Source organism: Mandrillus leucophaeus, unplaced genomic scaffold, assembly GCF_000951045.1.
Source record: "Mandrillus leucophaeus isolate KB7577 unplaced genomic scaffold, Mleu.le_1.0 Scaffold452, whole genome shotgun sequence".
In the NCBI taxonomy this organism is placed as follows: domain Eukaryota; kingdom Metazoa; phylum Chordata; class Mammalia; order Primates; family Cercopithecidae; genus Mandrillus; species Mandrillus leucophaeus.
The window spans coordinates 1,711,569-1,736,921 of NW_012104832.1; the positions used below are offsets into that span (position 1 = coordinate 1,711,569).

The window sequence follows — 25,353 nt, forward strand, 5'->3', positions numbered from 1 at the left end:
CTTTACTAAAGGACTTCCTAGACTTTCAGAGTTTTAGACTTAAGAGTATTTAGTACATTGGTGCTCATCGTGAAGCTCCAGGAGGGAGCTATCTTTATCCATTGGGTGAAGTTAGCTCTGAGTTGACCTCGGAGCCGATTTCCAGGGAGTATCTGCTAATAAGTTTTCTACTAACCAATTAGAAAATGCTGGTGTGAAGGATGTTTCCTGCCATCGAACAGTCTACAGGCAGATTGGCTGATCACAGAAATATCCCAAATGATTTTAAGTATAATAACTAATTAGTAAATGGTTTTAATATTACATACTGTAAAAATTTCAAGGAAGAGAACCTGGAAGGCTTTGCAGGAGCTTGATGAATGGAACTATCACTTTACCTACTTGATCTATTGTTTCATCTCCTGAATGCTGTCAGTATGAGAGGTAAGAGAAGTGAAGGACCTATATCAGCGCAGTTGAAGGGCCAAGAGCTTCTATTCATATTTCCAGTTGTTAACCAGTGCTAAAGATTTGTGTAGAGGAAACAAGCAGGAAATGGGCCTAGAAAGAAGATAAATTGGACATCAAATTGTAGAGGAGGAGATTGCATATTGGATTAGGGGCTTTATTTTCTAGCAAATCAGGATCCATTGGAGTTTTTGTTAATGCAGTTTTTCTTTTGGTTTTTGCTTTTTACCTTTTGTTTTTAGGTAAAGCAAAGCATTGTTATAACTCTGTTCTTTTAGGAAGACTAATGTTTGGTGTAAAAATGCCACAAAAACTCAGGCCTAAAAGGACAATGGCCTTCACTAGACCAGTGCCAGTGGGAAAATGAGCTTCCTGTAGAAACAATTTAACAGACCAACTGAACCAATGACTATTTATTGGGGACAGTGGAAGAAGAGGAGTCCAAGATATTGTCCAGGATTTGTGCCCAGAGAAAGGAGAGAGATGGTAAAGAAATGGAAACATGAGATGAGGCGAGTATGGCAATATTGTGCTATCTGGATAAGCAGCAGTGGTAGGAATTCCTTTCTAAATCCCTGAAAGAGAATTATCACTGCATCAACTGATTCCTAAGGGGGAATAGTGTTAAATAACCAAGTTTGCTTGGATGTAAATAAAGTAATTCCCCACACACTTAGCCATAATTAATTCTTACAAAGAGGCTCAAAGACAGTTTAGTTTATGATGAAAAGTTGCTACTGAAGATGTCAGTAGGAACAAAACTTGATTCCGCCCTTAAAAATCCTACAGTGGTCCTTAGGAGGACAAGAGCATTAAGGACACACCAGTAAGTAAGGAAGAACTGGCTATAAACCAGGAGAGAAGCACAGATAATTTGGGGTAAAGGATGAAAATGTCAAGCTTGGGTGGTAAAAATCAGCGGGCATAAAAATTGGTTGGTTTAGAAGGATGGATAAGATTTTATCTAAGATAACTAAGGCAAAATAAATTATAGGCTGAGCAATAATAATGATAGCAATTAAACTTATAATAGCAATACCAATAATAATAGCTATTTTCTATTGACTACATCCTATATCCTCTGCATGATTTTAAGTGATTTACGTACATTGCCTCATTGAATTCTAAAAAAAAAAAAAAAAATGGAATGAATTTATACTGAATTGTTAGGCAATTGGAGCTCACTGAAAAACTGTGAGCAAGGGAATAAGTAACAGCAGATGGTTGAGAGGATTAACATCAAGGACTTTAAACTGGTGGGAGAGTGAATGGTGGTCAGAGGATCTGGTAGGAGATCATTGCAATAATTCAGACTAGAGGTAACAGGCATCCAAGTTAGGCATTCAAACTAGGTGAGAATGGAAGTCAAGGAAGGACCTGATCCACTTTTTTTTTCAACAAACATCTACTAAATACTTGATGTCATGCATTATGGTAGACTCTGGGCAATAGGGGCAAAAAAGATAGACCCAATTCCTGTCCTCTTGGTACTTAAAGTCTACCTACCAGGAGACATTGTAGAGAATAAATTTCCTGGCCTTGGTAACAATTATTGACTTAAAACTAGTCCAAGGTGTGTATGTGTGTGTTCTTACCCTAGTTTCTAGGGCTCTGAAACTCAATGGTATTCCACCTTTGCCTCAGAATACTCTCTCTTACTGATTGGCAGAGAACACAGTGGGTAGAACAGAACAAACTCAGCTGCAAGCCAGACAGAGATGGACATCTTCATGGGTAGCACAGCTTGAGAGAAAAAAAACATTTTTCTTAAAATTCTTCCCTTCCAAGGTCAGGGTAAGGATTAGGGCAACTGACACTGGAATGGAAGAAAGAGGATACAAAAATACTTACACTTTGCTGTTCCCCAAAGTATAGGTCAGACTGTCTTCCTTATTGTGCATGTATGTAAGTTTACTCTAACCCATTACACAAACACAAATACTGTGAAACTTACAGTATTTTGACCTGTTCCCATAAACTCAGAGCAGTTCACACTCACGTTACCCAATTTATTTTCCCAACACTCGTAATAGGCTGATATTATGAAACTTTCATGGAAACCTACTCAAAGGTTAAGTGACTTACCCAAAGGTACACAGCTAGGCGTGGAGACAGGAGGAAAATCAAGCTTCCAACAAACTTTCCCCACAAGATTATGAGTCTAAAAGTATTCTCAAATGGTGTTTCTAAAGCTCAAGGGAAGAAGCTGACCCTGGAGTTATTGCATAATGTGCTAAATACTATATTGAAAGATTGAATTAATTAAAATTAATAAAATAATGAAAAATGAATTCCTTATAGAGTTGAGGTTTCTTCCAAAAGCACTTACTACCTCACTTATTTAGTATAAAGTTAAAAAGAATGAGGGATTTCACCTTTTGAGACTAATGATAATCATAAGCAAAGTTACCTTTCATAAAATAAAAGGATAATAGTAATTTTTCCTAGTGATATAAAAATACCAATTGTCTGAACAACTAGACTGATATGTTATGCATTTTTTTGTGAATGTCTTAGTTTTTGTATTTATTTTTTCATCATTTATTTATTGAATATATCTTGTAATAAATATCCATCAAAGAGGTAAACATCTCTACTTTTGGGAAATATTTCTCTATTGTCTCTATTTTGCTACCAAAATTTTACAGTATTTTATTAACATTTTTATTTTATCATGATATTTTCATTTAAACTTGGTATAAATTTGTTGCTGTGCATTAACCACTCAGCATCATAGCTTAGGACTGAAACACATCAAAATAGTCCAGCAAAAAATATTTTAAATATGGTAACCTTAATTGGAGTTTAGAAAAATAAAACTTTTGAGTGTAATAATTTATTCACCAGAGCTGTTTCAGCAAAGTACTTCATCTTAGTTTCCGAAGAACTGCTGGTCGTTACTAAATATATTTTAAAATGAAGCAAAAAAGAAATCCGCTCTCACTCTGGCCAAATATACTATAAAATATTGAACTGTTAAAATCTTTGGCATTTTGGGAAAAGATCAGCTAGGTGATTATGCTTGTATAGTTAATTAATAAGAAAGGAAGTCGGTGACGGTTCACTGGGGAAACTTTTGTTATCGCCATGTCTATTTATGAAGGATCCCGTGCTGTAGGGACAATAACGGGGTGCTAATTCTGAACGCACACAGTGCCGTCCCACAAAGACATCAAGATTTGTAGGAAATCAACCCTCCAGCAGTCCTGGCAAGCCAGACTGACCCCAGCAAATGAAAATAATCAAAAGTAATTAGAAGCGTGCTGGACTACTCCTCGGAGAGCCGAATAGGAGAGTAAACATGCCTGAATCCTCGAGCCACTGCAAAGGCCCATGTCTGAGCTGTTAGGTGCCCTGACCTTGTCCACATAAAGATGTGATTTATGAAGTGCAGGGCACAGCAGCAGGGCTTCTGTCTTCTCCTGGAGAACCAAATTACTGAGGTGGAGATTAACATGCTTTCAGTCGGGCCCATTTCCAGACCAAGGGAAATTTTTTATTTACATTTTTTTTTAACCTTTAATTTCCTCTTTTCTAACGGCACACCCCAATAGATAAAAAAAGAAAAAAAAAAAAAAAAAAGGCAGAGTCCACCAAGAGTCACCAGTAATCTCTCTCCAGTGCAGTGGTGATACGTGTTGGGGGCTATAGACAGTCACAGCATTTTTGTTGGTAAATTTGTATTGTGCTGGACTGTTTCACTGGATCTGCCTGATCAAAGCATCACAGAATTCACATTCATGCTTAGAGAATCAAGCTTGCAAAATACTTACTAAATTAAAAAATAGAAAGTATTGAAATTAAACAGAAACAGAATATTACCTTAAATTTCATGGTGTTCTGATCTAGTTTATCTTGCCTAAAGGTCATGCTTCATTACAAAGTTTACTGTATTAAATAAAAAGATTTGGGAGAAGAAATTGTGGGTGGTAGAGAATTTAGAGGAGTAGGAGAAAAGACGAATTGGGAGAAATATTTATATATGAATTAGTGGGAAGTCTCTTGAGTCCTAAAAGACATACTTACATTATTTCTTATCTTTGTGTCAGTTAGGTTAGGTAAGATTTTACAAAATCCTATTCTGACACGGAAAAGGAAGCATTGATTTTCTTTTTAAACACACATCAATATCTATACACGAAGCTAATTTAATTAGCAGGCACTTATTGTTCAGCCAAATGTCATTTTCTCAGATTATTTCATGCTTCTTGACATGAACCATATGAAACAGGATTTAACAGAATCTCAATGAATAAAACTCCACTTGAGAAATGTAAAAATGCACATGTACATTCTTGAAAAGCTACAGAAAAATAATGTTAAAACAAAAATGTTAGGCTTGGAGTTTAGTGTATATTTAGCCACCTCAAGAAACTCAAAGCTGCAGAATTAAGGGAACTTAGACTGAGGTTATAAAGTGCCTTCCTCTATAAACTAAAAACATAATGTCAGGGTGAATGGGAACATACTTTATTAACTTTATGGTATTGAAAACTGCCAGCAAGTTGTCTTGTTTTTAAATATTGTCCTCTGCAGAGTGTTACAGTGCTGTTTGTCCACAGGAAGCCTATTAAAAGTGGACAGTGCAGTCATTTCATCTGGCTTTGGCTGGACTGCTTTTCTTTCCTTTAATGATGTGCTGGAATGTACCATGCCCATAGGGTCTCCATTAGCAGAACTTTTACTTCTGGGACGACCATGAAGTTTAAGGCTTAAAAGAGGCATCAGTTTACAGTCTTGTGGGAATCACTTGAATACTGAAGCACTAACTTCTTACTGCTTTAACTAATATATTGACTTATTTTAAATAAACAGTTACACAATGAAGGTAGAGCCAGTGGCCTTATTGGAAATCTTTGGGCTTTTTAAAGATTCTGCAATCCACACAGCTGGGGAAGGAAGGAAGGGGCCTGAGGAGGGTTTATGCCCTTTTCAAACCAGGAAGAAAACACATTAACCTCTCCCACCCCAGCGCTGCCATCAGCCAAAGGGGGATCTTTACAACTCCCAGAAAATCTATCAGCTCACACTCAACCCTCATATTTTCCAATGCCCTTTTCCCGGTAAACAACAATTAACAGAACAAGAAAGAAAAAATAATCATTCCTTCTGGAAAAATGTTTTTAAAATCTGGTTCTCTTTTTAAACATCACTGATGAATCATTCCATTTTCTGCTTTCCCCGAAGCTATACATTTGTTATAGTTTGTTCTATACATTTGTTATAGTTTGTTCTCCTACTCCATCCCCTTAATATTTAGATCATCTGTCCTGATACATGTTTGCAAATTAAAGCTGGTTTGAGATTATAGTAAAACCATTATTTTTAATAGCCCATTTCAAGGGCACTGCTAAACACTGCAGAACACGCATGGTACTGATTACTGCTGAGCAGACAGCGGCTTTTGCAGATTAATTTGTAACTGGGAACTACTGTAAACAGATTTCACCAGAAATCCCAAGGAATAAAGGGAATTGGTGATGGTATTTGGCTCCTTGTATTTATTTATAGTTTTAGAAACCTTCTGATGGAAAGCAAGCTCACAGGGGGAGAAGCAAGCCCCTTGCAAAAACATTTTCCTCTAACCTTCTCTCCTGTTTCATTCATTTATTGGGGAAGACGGATCAGGTCTTCTAAAGAATTCTTATTTAAATAGCAAGAAGCTCCTTTCATGAGAAACAAGGCCAGTCTAACTACTGTGGGATTTCAGAACCCTATCTTTAAACTTTAAGTTGTGTCAAGAAAAAGTGAGATGACTCTTCCTTTACATGAAGTTATTGTTATATACCCAAAGGAGAAAGGGAGTGGGATGAGGTGGGGGAGAGGAGAGAGACAGACAGACAGACAGACAGACAGACACACACACACACACACACACACACACACACACAGATTAAGATTTAGTGTTCTGTTAGCTTCCTTTGCCCAGGTCCTTCTGATGATTTCCTTTAGTCTTTTTCACAATTTATTCAGTGGAGAACAAGACTGATGATGACGATAATGATGATATTAATATAATAATAATGACGATGCAATAAATTCTCCATTCTTCTAGGTACATCTTCCAAGGTCTCGGAGGGTAAGCGTTCGCTCTTGGTTATATTTGGGGAAGAGAAGCTCAGACGTAGGAATAGCCTTCGCTCAGGCTGATGTCTGCAGGCCTGGACTGCAGTGTGCCCTCCTCCCGTTGTGAAGCTCGGGAGGACGCGGAAAGGCGGGCGAGGCGGAAGGCAGAGCGGGGTTGCCGGCGCCTGGCGGGCAGAGGCGGTTTCACCTGGGTGGCTGGAGCCGCCGGCGCTGCGCTTTATTTCGGAGCGCAATGCCATCTACCGGCGTCCTGCCGTACCTGCAAGTATCCAGACCTTGAAAGTCGCTCCGCCTCCCCCCACCCGAAGCCAATGTAGGGGAAAAAACTCGGAGGCCCTTTCCACGAAATCCTAATTTAGCCAGGACCTGCCAATGATTCCACACCACCTTTTATTTACCTATCTACGTTTCCTCGTTTTGAAAGCAGTTTTGTAAAGGGCAAGGAGGTGGGGGGGTTGCTGCAGGGCTGGGGCAGGGGTTGGGGCGCTGAGCTCCCAGACCCCCTGATCAGGTCGCACTGTCTGAAGCAATCGGTTCCCCAGATTACTTGTATTTAATACACAATGCATCATAAAACAAATCCCTCATCCTGACAGGAAGAAAATAGAACAGCTCATAGCTCGAACCGGTCCAATTTATGGCTAAATAAAAAAAAAAAAAAAAAAAAAAAAGGCTCCGACAATGGGCAAGTTGAGGAAGGGCAGGAAATCAATGGCCACGAACCCGGAGCTCTTAAAGGTTCTCAAACGCCCAACTCTATGGGAATATCTGACCGGGTTTTAGGTTATTTACAAAGGATTTTTCCTGTCCTACCTACCACTGCTGTGCGATTTTCTCTCAAACAATGGCCATTATCTGAAATAACAGTTCAATGTCACAGATAACAGGCCACTGAAACGAATTAGTCACCACTTCTCGTCATTTTCTTTCCTCCAATCCCTCCCTTTTGCTACTATTTTTGTTTTTAAATCAATATTTTGGGGAAATATAGTTCTACTGGATTTACACGTTTATTTGCACTTGGAGAAAACAAAAAGTGAGTGGCACTTGTGTTACTCCGTTTGCAGCTAAAGTTTAACCGTCAGCACACTTTCCAGCCCCTCTTGCCCCACCTCTCCCCCGCAAGTGTCCCTAGACTCGCTTACTTTGCTTTACTTTCCATTGTTGAGCTGGGGAGTTGGATTTTGTCCATTTGTTTTTATGAATGGAGTTTTGTGATAAAAACGCGTTAACTTCCATTTAGCCAGTGGGATTTACTAAATCTTACAAAGTTGGTCATGAATAAATCTGTAGACCCTTTTATTTCGCTATGTATCCCCTGTATTCTTTCTTCCAATGTCTTTTCTACAATGTGTTGGTTTAAATGTACCCAAGGTATATTAGAAAGTTATCAAACATAGGAGAGTGCCGATTACTAAAAGCAGCATTTATGATGTTAAAAGTTCAAAAATAATCTGAGTTGTCAAATTGCTTATTGCAGTTTTTGGCGTTCAAGGTGTTTTAATTAATGTATCAGATAAAATGGGAAAAACTCACTAGACAGTTATCAATCTCTCTAAACCCATAATACGCTATTTGGATGGGTTATATGCCAATAGTTTTTCAGATTTTAAAATATCTTTTAAGAAAAATATGATCTGAAAACTTTGCACGCCCTTTTCCTGACCTAGCTACAAGAAGGAAGGGAATAAATTAGAGTGTGAGTTTCAATTAAAAAAAAATTAATGCTTAGAGGAAAACTGGAAATGTACATATCAATTTTTCACTCTTGAGGTTGCTGTTTTCTGACAATTTCTAAAGTATTTATATTTAGTCTGAACTAGCGTCCCTATACCCTAAGCTTTAACCTCGCCCCCTCCAGCGTTACCTCTCCCCCCACCCCCGCCCCCTCCGCCTCGGTGCACACACCCTCACACCCCTGAAAGCACTTCTCCACCCTTCCCCATCCCTCCCATCCCCCATCTCTCTCTGTCCCTCTCTCTCTCTCTCTCTCTCTCACACACACACACACACACACACACACACTCGCGCGCGCGCGCGCGCGCACACACACACACGCACACACCACACTTGTGCTTTCAGGACATCGAAACAGAGGCTATTTCCCTGGGGAAAGAAATCCTGCCTGGCGAGATCTCCCCATTGGTTGTTTACCCGGAGAAATCTACATGTTTAAGGGGGATGGTGCATCCATAATCAGTCTGTCCCTATAGGACTTGGGTCTTGGCGACCTTTTTGTGACCTCTCCCGCCAGAGGAGGCTGCTGTCACTTTAAAAATTTAAAAGAGGAGCCCGTCTGGCTTCCGATCAGATCTCTCTGGGCGGCGGGAGATAGCTCCCTTTCTCCCTCGCCCCGGGTTCTTTCTGGATGGCCGAGCAGATCCTCTTTAAAGAGACAGTTCATGAAATAGAAACCCGGCGGCTGAGCTTGGAGTTGCGAAAGGGGACGATCCCGTGAGGGTCCAGGACCCGCGAAGGCGCTGCGGAGGATCTGAAAGGGGGATAGAGCTCCCCTCGCCTCCCCAGGCCCCCCACCTTTTCAAACTCTCCTCCTCCTGCTTGTTTCCCCCCCTTGGAACTGGGAAGGAGAAGTAGAAGTTTTAGTGGGTTTCAGATAACTTTCATTACACATCGGGCTGATAAGAGCAAGAGAAAGTGAGAAAAGAGGGAGGTGATGTGAACCAGAAGGAATAGCTCCGAGCTCATTTAGGAAGGGGGAAAAAGCCAAAACACACCAAACCCGGGTCACCCAGACGACAGAAGACTTCATTTCTTGTATTAAAAATACACTGTTGGCGGACAATAAATCCGAAACGCGTGGTGCTGGAGAGCAGATCCTAGAGACGGACAAAGTTGTCAGAGACCCATTTGGAAATCGAGACGCGAGGCTTTAAAAAAATTATTATTATTATTTTTAAACATCTCGAAATGTTGCTCGGGATCGTTTGAAAGGATTTTCGTGCAGGAGCGTTGGGGGCTGCTGATTATTTTATTTTGTTTATTTTGATTCTTCTGTGATTGCCTATTATTGCTGAGTTGAGGCCATAGAAATCTAAAGGTAAGAGAACTCCTCACTTTAAAAGGAAAAAAAGTCTGGGCGATGTGAAAGTTTGTCACTTCGGACAGTTTCCTGCCCGGGCACCGTTTCTACGGGCGCCCCCCGCCCCCAGCCTTCTTTCCTCCTCGCCCGCAGTCTCGCGGAGCCCTGCTGCTTATCTACGTTGCTAAGCCGGGCGATTTCCTTGTTCCTCCTGCGAAACGGTGCGGTCTGGACACGTCTCCGGGGTGGGTCGTCCGGCCTTCGGTGGGTTTCTCTGCCGACTTGTCGGCCTCTTTTCCTTGCGCTCTTGTCCTCCTTCCCCTCCCTCCGTGTGTCTCTGTCCGTCGGTTTCGGGGACGCACAAGGTGCGGTTGCCAAAATCTGAATTCCTGGCACTGGCCACGCGACTTTGGAGCCGCTCTCGGCCGAGTTCCACCTTGCCAAGTAACAGCTTTGCTGTCCAACATCGTGTGCTGCTTCGCGAGAAAGTCACATTCGGACCCTTTGGCTAGATTATGGGGATTTTTTTTTCCCCCTTTTGCTGTTGGTTTTTTTGAAAGGGCCTTTCTCTAAAGTCTACCTAAAGGGGTTTTTTTTTTTTCCTTTCCTTTTTTTTTTTTTAAAGCTATCTTTGGAGCTTGACAGCTTTTAAAAACACAGGAGTGTGTTATATGAAATGACTGAAGATGTGTCGTTACTTTATTTTATTAGAGATTTCCGACACGATTAAGACATTTGGGAGACAAATGCAGTTCTGCTAGCAAATCAAAAGTGAATAATTCACCCAGGGGGCAAACGTTTCTGGAGAAAGCTAAGCTTTTGTCTTGGGGCAATAATATTGAGAGGAAGAATGTTAATATGATGGTGAAATCTTTGAATAATCATGTAACAGATTATGTAAAAAGACATTCTTTGGAAATGAACCTTTTAAAAAATTAATTTTGCTGTTGACAGTGGCAATGCTAATAATGTTAACACGGAATAAAATTACACCTACAATTTTTATGTGCAGTATATGTAATACTTAACTCCCTGCCCCTGTAAAAGGGAATGCTTGAAAGCTAAGGGGATGGATGCTTCTTGACTTTGAAATTAACAAGTTTTCCACGTCTCTCTGCAAATATGAAATGGAATTAGTGTTGCATTTCACTGGCTTTATTAAATATTTCTTTGGTGCGTCAGGAGAACTGCCTTTTTTTTTTTTTTTTTCTGCCAGTCAAGGAAACAAACAACGAAAGATCAACCAGAAACCAAACAGACTGAGCAAACCAACAAAACCCAGCAACAAACTCCAACTTTTTACTATTTAAAAATGTGCATTGCTATTGTTATTTATGTACCTTCTCAACATCTGGGATGGGGGGAAATCTCAAAGTGCCATTTGAGTTACTCAGCACTGAGAGTTGAAGTAACATCTTGAAGTTTGTAATTTTACTTATAACAAATTTTTAGAATTTGTCCTCTTAATAGAAAGGATATTTAAGTGTACACTTTTGTTGCTGTTAGTGTGAAGAGGTGTCCTTGAAAAAGAAGAGTTTGATGTGTGTGTGTGTGTGTGTGTGTGTGTGTTTAGCAATATCCCTATCTTACGTTTAATTTTTCTTTTTAAAATTGTGGGACAACTTATTGCCCTTCAATTTCCTAATGGCCAAAGGCTTATTCATAGGGCTCCTTGACTAAAGCGCTCAGAGCACTGGGTTTTTCTTGAAGTATATGGTGAGTTAATGACTTGAATCTGCAATTGGGTGATTGCCTGAATTCTATGCAAAATTGCTTTTGGTCTCAGTACTCAAGAGTTTAATCTTAACTTTTATGTGGGTATGCATACAGCAGAGATCTGTAGGAGTTATTTAATTCAATAATTTTTGTTCTAGGTATATTGCTTAGTCTTTGATAGGAAACTTCCTCATTTGTATTAACTGATTGACATAACATTACCAGGCTTTGTAGTATTCACCATCAGGTCAACAACTCTCAGCTTTTAATATTGATGTTTAAGACATTATTGCTGTTAGTGAATCAGAATAACTTGGTTTAAGTACACAAGACCTTAAAAATTGAAGTTTCCCTCTTCAATTTTTGTTTAGTGTGTCCTAACTAATGATTAACATTGCGATGGGCCAAATGTAAAATTTCATGAAAAATAACAAGGTACAAGTATACCTAATGATGGCAGTTCGTTACAGTATTTTAATATATTTTATATTTGTTCACAAGGAGCCAGCTTTGTTATTTTGCTTACTAGACAAAATATTGAAACATACATTGACATGTGTTAACTGAGTTTGCCATACTTTGCATGAGTGTTTCCGAATCGATTATTTTAACTTGTTTTCCTTTAGTTTGGTCAGAAGCACCTATAAGACAAATCTTATTATCTCCTTCAATTAAGAGTGTGATTTGTTTCATAGTGATGAAATGCTAACTATGAAAAAAAATTAGATGGAAGTTTTTAAATTAAAGTGCAAAAATGTGAAAATATATGCTTACATGAGACTATATAAATATGAAATATTGACTATAATGTTTAGAAATATTATGTTAATATATGCTGTTCACTATTATTTTTTGTAAAAATCACATTGGATAAAATTAGCACTAATTTATGCATATGAAAATAAGCATTTTTGAAACCAATTAATCAGTTTTTGTAACAAATTGCAAGTGCTTTATTCCTTTGAAAAAAAAAAGCAGTGTGTTGTCATTTTCAAGGTAACTTCTCATTTCCCCTCTATTAATGTGCCTGTGATCTGACTTTTTTTAAGGATCCAAAGAAGGAATATACATTTCAATGAAATATTTTCAAACAACTGATTATTTTAATGAGTGGGCCAATATGACAATTGATTGTTCTCATCTTCTTCCCTCCAGATCTTAGATGAGTTTTACAATGTGAAGTTCTGCATAGATGCCAGTCAACCAGATGTAGGAAGCTGGCTCAAGTACATTAGATTTGCTGGCTGTTATGATCAGCACAACCTCGTTGCGTGCCAGATAAATGATCAGGTATGTTGTAAGGATTTTCTTGTCTTTCCTTGAGAGCACTAAAGTATCAGTGGAGCCTGAAGAATAAAAATAACAGTGAACTGCACTAGACCCTTGTGGCCTCTTTGTTGATATTGTGAAAGATAATGCACAAATATAAGTAAAATTCTGAACAAAGTCATATTTAGTACTACTTTCTTTACATTCTTTGGGTAGTCTATTCACTTTGTACTAGTATCCTTCATAAATGCACCAGTTTTCTTGGTCTGACTGAATGATTTTAAAACTGAGTATTATTACTGCGTACTGTTCAGTTTTTCTTTGCTATCATAGTAGGTACATTCAGGAAAGGTATTGAGCTAATCAAGAACATCTTCTGAATTTATGCAGAAATTGGAAGTGATATACTTGAAATATTATATAGGTTTTATTTGAAATCTATATGCATGGTATCAGTGTGGACTTATCTAATTATGCATTTTATATTGATTTGCCTAATTATAAATGAGAACACTTACTTTTAGATTAATTAAAATACTTTTTTTGGTATATGTTAAAAAGTTTAAAAGTAACCCTGCTGGAAATTGCTTTGTGACATTATGGAGGACCATGAAGTGAGGTTGACTTTAATAACAATAACTGTGAAATAAAGATCATGAAAATATCGTGAAACATATTTTACACTTAATAAAATTAGCGTATGAATCTTGTAATATAATATGACAATACCTGAAATAACAAGAAATGCAGCCCATTAATTTTTGTTTTATAAACATTGTTGGGTTAGAATTTAATTATGTTATAATCGTTTATTTCTTTTAACCCAATGGTTTCCTAAATCAAATATGTTTCAAAGACCATATTGAAGTGGTTGCTTGGCAAATCTACTATGAAATCATCCCCAAGAAAAGGAATAGTTTAAATTAAATGTTTCCAATTGAAAACTTAAATAAAGCTACTGTCAATTGGTCTAAGACTCTATTTCATTCATTATTGTGAGATTATTATTTGGCATCTTACCAGCTACCAGATAATTTTTACTGACTAAACTGTGTAAGAGGTAGTAAATTGTAAAATTAAGTTTAAATGGAAATCATTTAAAAATCTTCAACATATATCAAAAATAGTAAACCAATCAATTGTTTTTTCTCCTTGCCATAAGAAAACAAGAGGAATTATTGACAGGGGAAAACATTATTAAATTAGCTATTGATTGTGAGCAGAAAATATCCTGTCTATCATATGAGTTACTGTCGCCATCAACAACAAATATTTTTTGTGCACCTACTATTTGTAGATGTGGGAAATACGTAGGTATTGTGAGTGAATTAATGTTATACTCCTTACAAAAGGAACTGGAGGACCTCAAATTATAGCTTTAAGATGAAATAATATAATTATATCATAATAATTGTTTGCTATTCATATTTATTGACAATGGAAGCTATTTCCTTAGACAGATAAAACTATTGTAGAATCAGTGAAAAGATGATTTAAGAATGGGACTTGTAGGCAATCTAAGTCTACTTGCAGCCATTTTTTCATTTAATATTTATGTGTGTAGTGTTTTATAATAAATGTACTCTTATTGGGAATCTTGATTGCATTAAAAAAGGGAAACTGTTTTCCTGTTTCTCACTATGAATTAGGCTACTCATTAAAGTAGGCATTTATAATTTTACCAGAGTTACTTTTGAAATATACATTGTAAAATCCCATTTTTTTTAAAAAAAAATGCCAGTTTTATGCCTTAATGAATAGCATGTTTACTTATTTTGACTAGAGAATCAGAGAAAATACTTAATTTGGGAAAACAGATAAGGACAATATTAGACACATATTTTTCCTAAGTGGCAATTTTTAACTTCTATATTATGCTGACAGAAATCTAAGATGCTAACAGAAATGCATATCAAATAATATAATTGTGAAATTCAAGGAAATTCATCCATAAACAACAAGGGAGGAAAGTCAGAAGTAAAAGTCAGATTTGTATGATACGTGTAGATGTTTACAATCACTCTTAGCCCAATTGACAAGACAAAAGGGAACAGACACCCAAATAGTGTCTGCATATATTATAAGCATATTCACCTATAAGCACATATGAATATTCTAAAATCCAATTAAAACTAGCAGTTCTAGACAACTTTGAAATGTGAATGTTGGACTAGGTACATGATAAAAGAGCTGACTAAAGAGATTCCCTAGGTCTGTTTTTTTGCTCTCTTTTCCATGAGGAATAGGAGCTGCCAAATGGTGAATAAGCACAACTCGTCACATAATGAACACTCCCATTGTGGGAGGTATTATTTAATATTTAGCTATATAGAGGAACCCTGGTATAGGAGTAATTATTAAGTATTAATGACATCAACTCACCTGTATAACACAAAAGTAAATGGAATGCTCTACAAGAAATTACAAAAAGTGTTTCTCTTTGCTCTGATTTTTAGATACAGATAAAGTTTATCAAATGAATTTTAGAACAAGACAGGTATAAATCCTGGACTCTTAAAAAAAAAAAAAGGAATTTGAGATGAAGCTTTCAATTGCACGTTAGTCATGGTAATAATTAGGTCATCTAACTAAGAAAGAAAAAGATTACCCAGGACAAAACAAGAGTGTATAAATTGTACTTTTTCAAAGATACATATTTTTAAAAATTCTAATGTTAAAAGATCAAGTTTAATCAATTAAGATCAGTTTTTAATGATGTAGAGGAGCCATATTAAATAAAATAAATGTGTTGCTAAGATTATAATACAGGTTGATAGTAGTAGGACAAGCAAAACGTTGTATGCTGGATAACCTGTATTTGATTTCTTTGTGGGTGAAGAAGTTCTAGAAACAGCATGGGTTTTGGTTTTTAAGTAAAGTTGATAAAAGATGTAATCTATTTTGTATCAGAAAAAAATATAAATGAAAGCCACCCAATTACCACTTCCCCATATCTTTCTACCAGCATTTTACTTAAGTAAATTTTCCTGAGTTTAAATTTTCCAGCAGATTTATGTGAGTTATTTCATTTCAGAATTTTTTTTTTTCAGACAGAATGAGCTTTGTGGCAGCTTTCTTTCTTGTCAGTGCTGCCTAGAAAGATTCAAGTTTTGTGATTTTAGACATCTCTTTCATTTCATGCTTCCAAAATTATTGTAGTGATGTTTTTGGAGATACACATTCTGAAAACATTGACATCACTGCTGAACCATAATTTCTAAGTAGCTGTGGCTTCTGACTGATATCTTTATTCACTCCTGAAAAAATGTATTAACTACAGTAATTTATCTCTATGAAAGAAGCTACACCAGAGACATTATAAATTAAGTCACAGTCACACTCAAATCATAAAATAGTAGATCCATTAAATATACCCAAGTCTCTTTATCCTTGACATTCTAATTATTTTCCCTTAAAATTTATCTACAATGCTACATAGTTCTAAGACTGTGGCACAGTGTTTAGCTGGAAATTTTTACTGAGACAGACAATGCTTAAATATTTACATTCTAACAACCTGAAATTATCCTGGGTTGCTTTCAGGAGCAAGAACTGGCCCTGAAAGGCAGAGCAGGGTAGGAGCAAAAGCAGAGAGTTGGTTGAGGAAATCTCTTTCCAGACTAGGTCCTCAACAGGACCAATATACAGAGGAAGCATAAAAATTTCTTTTTTTATTATTCAGAGTTTTCATTTACTACAGAAGCACCCATGTGTTTAATGTGAAGTAGACCAAACATCTACATGATTTACTGTTGTTTTTGTTTTTGTTTTTGTTTAAAGAAGAAAACTGGTTATTTAGATATTCTTTCCTTTAAAGTCTTGTAGCTATCTTACTTTTACAAACTATTTTGATTGGTGGATGTAACTTATTGCTTTAGATTTGGTCGGTCTCACTCTGTTCTCACCTCTCTCTCCATCCTTTGATAAGTCTCCTTTGGACCCCACATATACCCTTCGCCTGGATCAGAACCAGGGCTACCTACCCATAGACCCCCATCCACCTCAAACAAGGCCAGTTCTCATGCTTGAATAGATTCACAAAGTTTGGGTACTTGAATGGAGTAGTTCTCTGGACACAACAGCTTTACTCTAATACTTCTTCGTAGTGAAAACATATTGGTAATGATCAGAGAGTCACTAAGACACAATTTACCTAAGTTGGCTTTTTAGACTTAAATGAGACCTGCCTTTCCACTTATAATTAATGTAATTTATGTAAGTTGACTTTTTAGACTTAAATGAAACCTGCCTTTTCACTGATAGTTAGACTGATCTGGGCGAGTACTTTGGGATAATGTTTTGTACATGTAAGTGTGTGTGTATTCTGTATCATAAGAAGGAACACAATTTTATTCAAACTCCTGGCCTGCCCTAACATGGTCTACGAGTAGAATAGTAGAATAAAGTTCTCAGAAACCCAAGACATTATTAATCTTGTCATTTACACAAGGTGATAAGTCCTTTCATTTTTAAGTAGGCCCTTGACAGCTGGCATTTAGTAAGCAGAATAAGAGAAGTCTGCTGTTCACTCTGAATAAAAAGAAATGTGTCGATAAGAGATTATCTAATGCCTGATGTATATTTTGAAGAAATGAGATACAGAAGAATGAGTGCCCCTCAGAGAATACAAAGTCAGAATTCACTTAAGGATTCTGCCAGCTCCCTTGTGGTTAATGAACGGCAACAAGACTCTGCAGTGTTTTCAGTTGGAACAGGCATTGTTCTCGTTTGTGCTTTACCTTATAAAGTTTTAACTGCTTCCAGGACGATCATAGCTGATGTGGCACCCCGCATTCGCTCTCCTTAGGTCCACGTGAATGATTATATCAGACTGCTGTGACACTAGAACAGCATTTTATTGTGAGCTTATTATGGGCTCAATTGTTATTTTGTTTGGATTTTACTATGAAAAAAATCCACTTTCCTGCATCATTCAATTAGTACAATTTGTGCAAAACAGCAAGGTAGATTAGCTATGTATACTGCAAAAATGTAATTTGTTAGCCTCTTTACACTTTTTAAAAATGTTTGTGTCTACTGTCAGGTAATTTGTTAATTTGCTCTTCCTTTACAAGGATATCTGTCCACATTTTGTACGACTTCTTTTGATGTTAAAGTTATTATTGGCTTTGGGCATTTTCTTTGCTTTGCTTTTAAGTCAAGTTCCACTTTTATACCAAAGTTATGCTCTGCTGTTTTAAGATGAATGCCAGCTGGCAATACCCAGAGACTGGCTTTGTGAACAGTGCCTAAGCTGACTTTGGGGGGATGTTGTCTGGCTGACAAGTTACTTCCTTCACCTGAAGATGAAACTCTTTCAAACATAGTTTGCCATTTGATTTTTACATCGTAAAACAAACATCACCTCATCCCCTGCCCCTAATGAAGTTTCCTTCATGTAACAATGCCTAGGACACAGCACTGACATAACACTAGGATTTTTGTTAAGATTCACAAACTGCATAAGTTGAAAGAGAGGGTGACCTGAAGTATTAAGTGCACATTTTAAGTAATTAGTGTTTGCATGTATGTATCACCTTTCATTCAGGAAGATCGCAAAGCATCACACCCACAATAGACTGTAGCTATTTCTGGAATGGCATAAAAAAGTCATAAGAATGCTTTACAAGCCATGAAGGAGGAGAATGTTTTGGTCAAGGACACAAGAGAAGCCTCCAGCCAAGTAAAACACCAAAGATGATCTTTTTAGCTTCTTTATAATGTAATGATGGAACTCTTCCCAAAGGTTTGGAAATCATTCCAAATGATCATCAGTTTTTATTCAGTCAGATGAAATGACCACATTAAAGACAGGTGGCTGATGGATATTTTTGGGGGGTCTGTAGAGAGACCCTCAGAGGTTATTTAAGGACACATCTTGCAAAGCTTTCAGGCTGGGTACGCTGTAAGCTTCGTGTATAATAATGTGTATCTTTATCAATTGCCCTATTTATGCAAACTAGAACTAACAATTCTCTCTCTGTTTTGTTTCATTCAATAAGTTATACTTGGTTTTCTCTTCATGTTACTGACAAAGAGATAAAGATGTGGAGAAGAAAAAATTCCCCCACCAAAGGTATCTTGGTCTCGTGGAGTCATATTTTTCATTTAGGAAGGGATATAGCAAGGTAGCACTTGATCTTTTTCAATTAATATTTTCTTGTCTTTAGACTGTGACCCTGAAGACAAATATAAGATATTTTTTCTTTGGAGAAACTAAGCGTGATTTGCTTTGGCAATGCTTAGCCATGAGAAAGCTTCCATAGTGTTGGACAAATTTATGTTCGGTCATCAATCTCTGCTGAAGACACTTCTCTTTACCTCTTATTAATTAGGCTCAGAATGTATAATAGCATCCTTCCTCCAGAGACTCCTATTAAACTTTACATCACTCCTGAATTGGAGTTTCCCACATGACTATGGATAGATCAGGAGTCCAGACTATGTTTCCTATTGCATATATTGTGTCTGTAGACTTGATGCCACCTCTCTGCAGTACCAAGACTGACAGATATGTCCATATGAAATGTTGACTTTGTTCAAACATGCAAACTGCTGCTACCTACCTCCTCTCCTACCGACCCTCCAATTGCTGAACTTCCATTCAGCTTTTCCTAGTCTTCAGACTAGTAAATTGAATGAAGATATAGAAGATAAAGCATTTAGGCCAAATGTTGGGAGCTGGAAGAGGAAGAAATCAACTGTTAACTTCAAAGTGAAAAGACACCAATAGCCAGAAAAGGTTTTCTCTCAGTACAGATTTTGCTGGGAGTACATTTCTCTATTATTTCAATTATTACAACTTCCTGCATAGGTTGAAGGTCATTCATAATTCACACTTCTGTCATTTTTAGACATGCCAAATGCAGTCTATTAAGCATAAATAAAACTTCCAGTGTTTGATCAGGAAAAATAAACGGGGATTCATAACAATAAAGCCTTGTTCATCTTTTTAAAAGTAAATGTGTTTTCCTTCTTTCTTATTTTTCCCCTTGTGTGCAGAATTTTTCTTTCTCAACAATACAAACATAATACTTTAAATCAATCCACAGATAAAGAATATGACAGATTCTAGATTTTTGTTCTCTGGTATAATAAACAAGACCCACCTGATTACCATTTGTAAGTACTAATGATAGAGGATTTGGTTGAACGCAGTCCTTCAAAGTATAAAACAGAGTTAGACTGAGAGTCTTTTATGGCATATTAACTTTCCTAGCAAAGTGCTTGTGAGTGTCTGTACTTGCTTTACTGCTGTCCTCTTGGACTTAACCAAATAAAATGAATAATGATATATGATTAATTCTAATTCCAAGTATATATAATATAAATTTTATAAAACATAATATGTAATTACATATAACTTGTATGATATATACTAATAATCATGTGCCATGAAGCATTCGTTCTTATTATATATAATTATATATATAATATGAGATGGCTATTATGCAAATTAAAAAATTTCTCCAAAACATATACTTTGCCATATTTATGTCAAATTATAAGATATGTATTTATAAGTAACACCACATGAAAATGTACAATTTGGAAGTCTAACTTTGCTAAATCAATTTCGTATCACCACTGTCTTTTATACTTAACTTAGCCTTGTGAGTATTAACTGAATGGATACTCTCTTTGCATTTGGAAATACTTTCAGGGTTTGATTAAAATAAATTAATTGTAATAATTCTATTTAGGGTATTTAATTTCTATATGCATGTATAACATAATTATGCCTTCAACTGTGGGTTTTACCAGTGGTAAAACTGAACAATTTTGGATTTCTAGTTTTACTTTTCAACTTCTTGAATAATTTATAATTTTAAATAAACATTTAGAAATTTCACTAGTGTGCTAAATGAACAAATTTTAAAAATAAAAGAACATGAAATCTGTTACTAAAACATTTACTGTAAAAACTTATCCTTATAAATTGAGGTATCCAGAGATCCAAATACAATGTTCATACTTACAAAGGTATAAATATTGCTTTATACAAAAATAAAAAGAGCCTAGCAAGATACTGGGAAAATTTAATTTTTTATGTGATAAAATGAAAAAACCATCTCAACTGGCAAAAGTTTCAGGTGTATGGGAGTTAGGTTATGTTCATAACATGTCATGCTTCTGGATTTTGGTATTAGCTACCAAATAGAAAGTTTTGGAGGAGTTAATACAGTTTTAAAATATTTATTATGACTTTTTAAAAAATGAAATTTCCGTATAATTTATTTTCTAAAACTATAAGGCCCCATTCTTCTTATCTTTCACCTTATATTGGGAAGAATTGAGTTTTTCCTTTTCATAGAACATTCTGAGAGAGAGAGAGCAAAAATAATACACGAACAACCTTTTTGTATTAATTCAAAATAGAATTCTAAGTGTTGAAGATTTTTGAGCCTCTCTTTATTTATTGGGGGTATATTCATTCCAAAATTTCAGATCCAGGATATTTTTATTTTGAATTCAGAGAACTTTTTACATAAAACCCCGATAGGAGAGGAGACCCATTATTAACTCTTTTATGGAACTTAACAGACTAATTGACTCCCTTCCATTTTTCTCCAACACAAAAATGAGAGAGTCATATTAGTAGTGTCTCTGCTTCTGGCACATAACACAGATGGCATGTAATTCACTGGACTATAATATAGTCAAGATTTTTGAGAATACACTGACTTTAAAGATATTATAACTATTTTTATAAGCATGGTCATACTATATACAAATATATGAGAAAATCTATATAAATCACTTCTTTGTTGCATTTTTATTTGCTGAAAGATCTATTTTATAACATAAAAGTATATTTTCTGAAAGGCCTGATTCCTCTAAGATGACATCCCGTCATTTCCCCATTATATTGTTTCAGGGCTACAAATTGTCATTTTGTTTTGGTTTAAATTACTCCTGTCGCTTCTCAAGTGCCTGCTGGCATACCATCAATATTATTAGAAAGTAAATTAAATTTATATATAGACATCCCTAGATTCAAGGATTCAAATTATACTTTTGGGCCATTGTAATTAGAAGAGGAAAACAATGTGGCTTAAGTGTCTCTAAAACCCTAAAGGATGAGAGGTAATGAAGAGCAAGTGGTAGAGACACCTTGAGAAAAGGACTAGATTTGTAAGGGTGTGGCAAATGGAACTTCGAGGGACATTCTTATTGCTATATGGGGAAGCATGCCCAGAATCTGCCCTCATTATGTCTGGCGCTTGCCAGTTCTTTTCAAACCTCAGTTTCATGAGCACCATAAAAACTCACTTAAAATTGAAAAGAACACCCTGAAGTTAAAATCCACTCTGCTTTTCTTTGCCTTTCATGGCTTGGAATGTCACCTTTTACCTCCAGTAAATAAAGCCAACATCAACACTCTTCTGTGTCTTTTATTTTTTATTCACTCAATATTCTTCACATGACAATCTGGACACTTAAAGGGAAATTACAGTAGTGATCTATGTCTTGGCAAAGAGAATTGTCTTTATAATATATAGTTACAGTGTATCCATCAATTTCTTTTGTTTCTTAGACTGTTCACATTGGATTGAGTAAATCTAAAATAGAATTAAAAGAGACATGATTAATAGTGGACTACAAAGAAATAACGATACCGTAATACTCTCTTAAAATGACCTGACATGCATATCTAAGTAGTATTCCCCAATAGAGACAATTGCACTGTTTTACTGTCTTGCAGGTTATTGTCTCTTTAACCTCACTATTTCCGAGAAGCCACCGAAAAGTTCTAATATGTCACAATTCAAATGTCAACATGTTGTTGGAAAGGAAGCTAATAAGTTAAACCTTTGAGAGATGCCAAAAAAAGAGGTGATTCAAACTGTTGAGAGAAGTCCATTGTTTTCTAAGGGGAAATAGAACTCCAGAATGAAACAGGGTACTTATAAGTATTTAACTGGAAGATTTAGGGGAAAAAAGCAAAGTCACACATTATTTTATTATTATTTTAAATCTGGTAATCTTTAAAAAGAACTGTTCTCAGTGTACTTCTAAGGAAAAGAAAATGTGAACGACTAGGGTTAATAGGATACAAACTGCAAATAAACTATTTTTTATAGAAACAGCCCATAACAAGGAATAATTTTCCCAAGATAGTCTGGATTCTATCTGTGGACAAATACAAGATTCTTAGGTTATATTATAACATATTATAGCAACATTTTATGTTAGCATTGTTTTCTGTAAACCAGCTTCAGGTTTATAGTAGTTCAACTACTATTGAATGAAAAAAATTATTCTATTTTGACAGGAAAGAAGCTAAGCAGAAAATACTCAAGTTATTTTTCAAATTTAGCACAATTTTGTGCTCTGGTCTTGTTATAGAAAAATAAACAATTGTACTTTAGAGCCACCTACTGGAATAAAGAGGCACGTACAAAGTCTTCTTTCCAAAAGATAAACAGATAAATAAAATTAAAGTATGAGCATTTCTGCTGATCTTATAAGACATCAACGTATGCAGCTCTTCTTAGTTTGAAAAATCAAGTGATGTTGCAAAAAACCATAGTTAACAGTACTATCTCCTAAGAATATATTATTAGAATATGATGGTGGTTGTTGTGATGTTGTTTTGGGTTTTTTTGTGTGTGTGTGTGTGTGTGTGTATGTGTGTTGCTCAGATATTTAGAATCTGGACTTTTTTGGCTTAGTAAGATTGATTCTGGGCTGGGCGCAGTGGCTCACTTGTAGTCCTAGGACTTTGGGAGGCCTAGATGGGCAGATTGCTTGAGCCCAGGAGTTCAAGACCAGCCAGAGTAACATGGTGAAATCCCATCTCTACCAAAAAATACAAAAATTAGCTGGGCGTGGTGGTGCACACTGTAGTCCTAGCTACTCAGGTGGCTGAGGTAGTAGGATCACCAGAGCCCAGGGAGGTTGAGGCTGCCATGAGCTGTGATCGTGCCACTGTACCCCAGCATGGGCGACAGAATGAGACCCTGTCTCCAAAAAAAAAAAAAAAAAAAAAAGATTGATTGTGTTTGTGGACATTCTCAGTAGGAAGATTGGAGAAAAGACTCATTGGCAATGTTAAAGAGAGAGAAGAATATGTGAGGCAAAGGAATAATTTCCTTCTCAGAGTACTGTAGGGTTTTGCAAAGATACTGTGGTATAATATAATTGGTCTCATTTTCACCAGTTAATCATAGAACTTCATTCTTTCTTCTAAAACCTCTATCTGATTATGGGATTGTTTAATAAATAACCTTAGAATGAAATGAAAAACTAATGACATTTTTTGGTAGAATGAATAAACATCTAAAAGATTTTCATGCTTAAAAGCCTTTTTAAATGGAAAAAAAAACAAACAAACAAACAAACAAACAAAAAAAAAAACCTGGTGCCTGGACAGGTAAGTTGGACAATGACTTGCCTAAGTCACCAAGCTGCCCAGGGGAAAAGCAGGTGGCTCTTGGAAATTTCAGGTCAGGGTTCTTTCCATACTTGCTCCATTGCTTTTCAGTCAGTCATTAACAGATTTATTAAATGCTTCCCCTCCTCAGCACTTTGCTAGAAAGCAAGGGAAATAAGCACCACCTCCACCACCCCAATAAATGCATCAATAAAACATGTAATGCCTACTTTCAAAGAGAGAGAATCAGGAGCTGGGCCTGAGGGCAGGACCTGGGTATGGGAGCACCCTTCTGATTGGTGAGAGAGGGGATTAAGTTTTGAGAAAACAAAATACTCTCCTTTGTCGTCATGATCCTTTATGTCATGTCCTTTCAAACTATTACCTTCCAAACACACTGTTGAGAAGGTGCTACTTTTGCAAACTTGCTTAAGTGGGGAAGGGGCAAGGTAAGCTAGGCTACTGCTGGAGAATTCCAGGCAGAATTAAACTCTGTGAGTATGTGTGGTTTCCTAGGGTGTTTTGAGGATTCAGAGAAGGGAAAGTTCTTCGTTAAATATTACACAGGATATATGTGACGCAGCTAGCCTTGCATTAAGAAAATTTTATTTGTGAAGTAGGATTTGGAAAAGATTTGTGAACTGGCTTGAGAGTCACAGCTTTCCATTTGTCACCAGAGGGCTCGTTTTCAGTATGTAAAACAGGAAATCACACTTCTTTTGATAAAATATAAAAAGAAAAAGATGTTCGTTAAGCTGATGCAAAATGTACAGGTATCTTAGTGTATATCTTGACCTTTGTTAATATATATACATCTCTCTCTTTCCTGATTCCATCCCCCTTTATTTTCTCTTTAAAGATATTCTACAGAGTAGTTGCAGACATTGCGCCGGGAGAGGAGCTTCTGCTGTTCATGAAGAGCGAAGACTATCCCCATGAAACTATGGCGCCGGATATCCACGGTTGGTACCACTCAGGCCACCCTCCTTATCACCTTATCATTGCAACTATAAAGTAGCATCGAAAGTGTCCATTGTTCTTGGTGTTTGTTACTTTCCCTGGCTTTTCAATGTCAGTTTTAACAAGTTCCTTCTCTTGAAGCAGCTATTTTCTTGGTTTGACATCTGGCCACTATTACAGTGAAGCTGAAGTAAGCAGAGGTCTTCCTTAAAGTGGAGGTCAAAGGAATTTTGAGTATTTGCGCAGAACCTCACCTAGCTATGCCTTTTGTCAATGCATTAGTCTATGGTGAGGATCCTTTCACTGTGTAGGGGGCCTTTCAGAGGCTTAATTTTGAGCTTTCCTAAATCAAGGGAATGTTTCTGTCATCTAATGTTCTATTACTGGGAAAAGTTTCTACTGCAGGAAAATCTTAGCCAATATGACCATATGGGAGGGGTGTCAGGGAAGAGGCCTG

General features: G+C 36.5%; 1 protein-coding gene across 6 annotated transcripts in view; it reads left to right on the forward strand.

Annotated features, from left to right (window-relative positions):
* Positions 1 to 25,353, forward strand: part of MECOM (MDS1 and EVI1 complex locus) — a 640,330-nt gene that overhangs the window by 568,238 nt on the left and 46,739 nt on the right. For 3 of the 6 annotated variants that reach the window (XM_011994345.1, XM_011994346.1, XM_011994348.1), the window contains 2 exons: positions 12,446 to 12,580; positions 24,796 to 24,898. In XM_011994345.1, coding sequence (XP_011849735.1) covers positions 12,446 to 12,580; positions 24,796 to 24,898 — 238 coding nt within the window. Of the gene's footprint in view, positions 1 to 8,523; positions 9,839 to 12,445; positions 12,581 to 22,337; positions 22,397 to 24,795; positions 24,899 to 25,353 lie in introns of those variants that run through there. The other 3 variants (XM_011994347.1, XM_011994350.1, XM_011994351.1) reach the window with 3 other exon arrangements.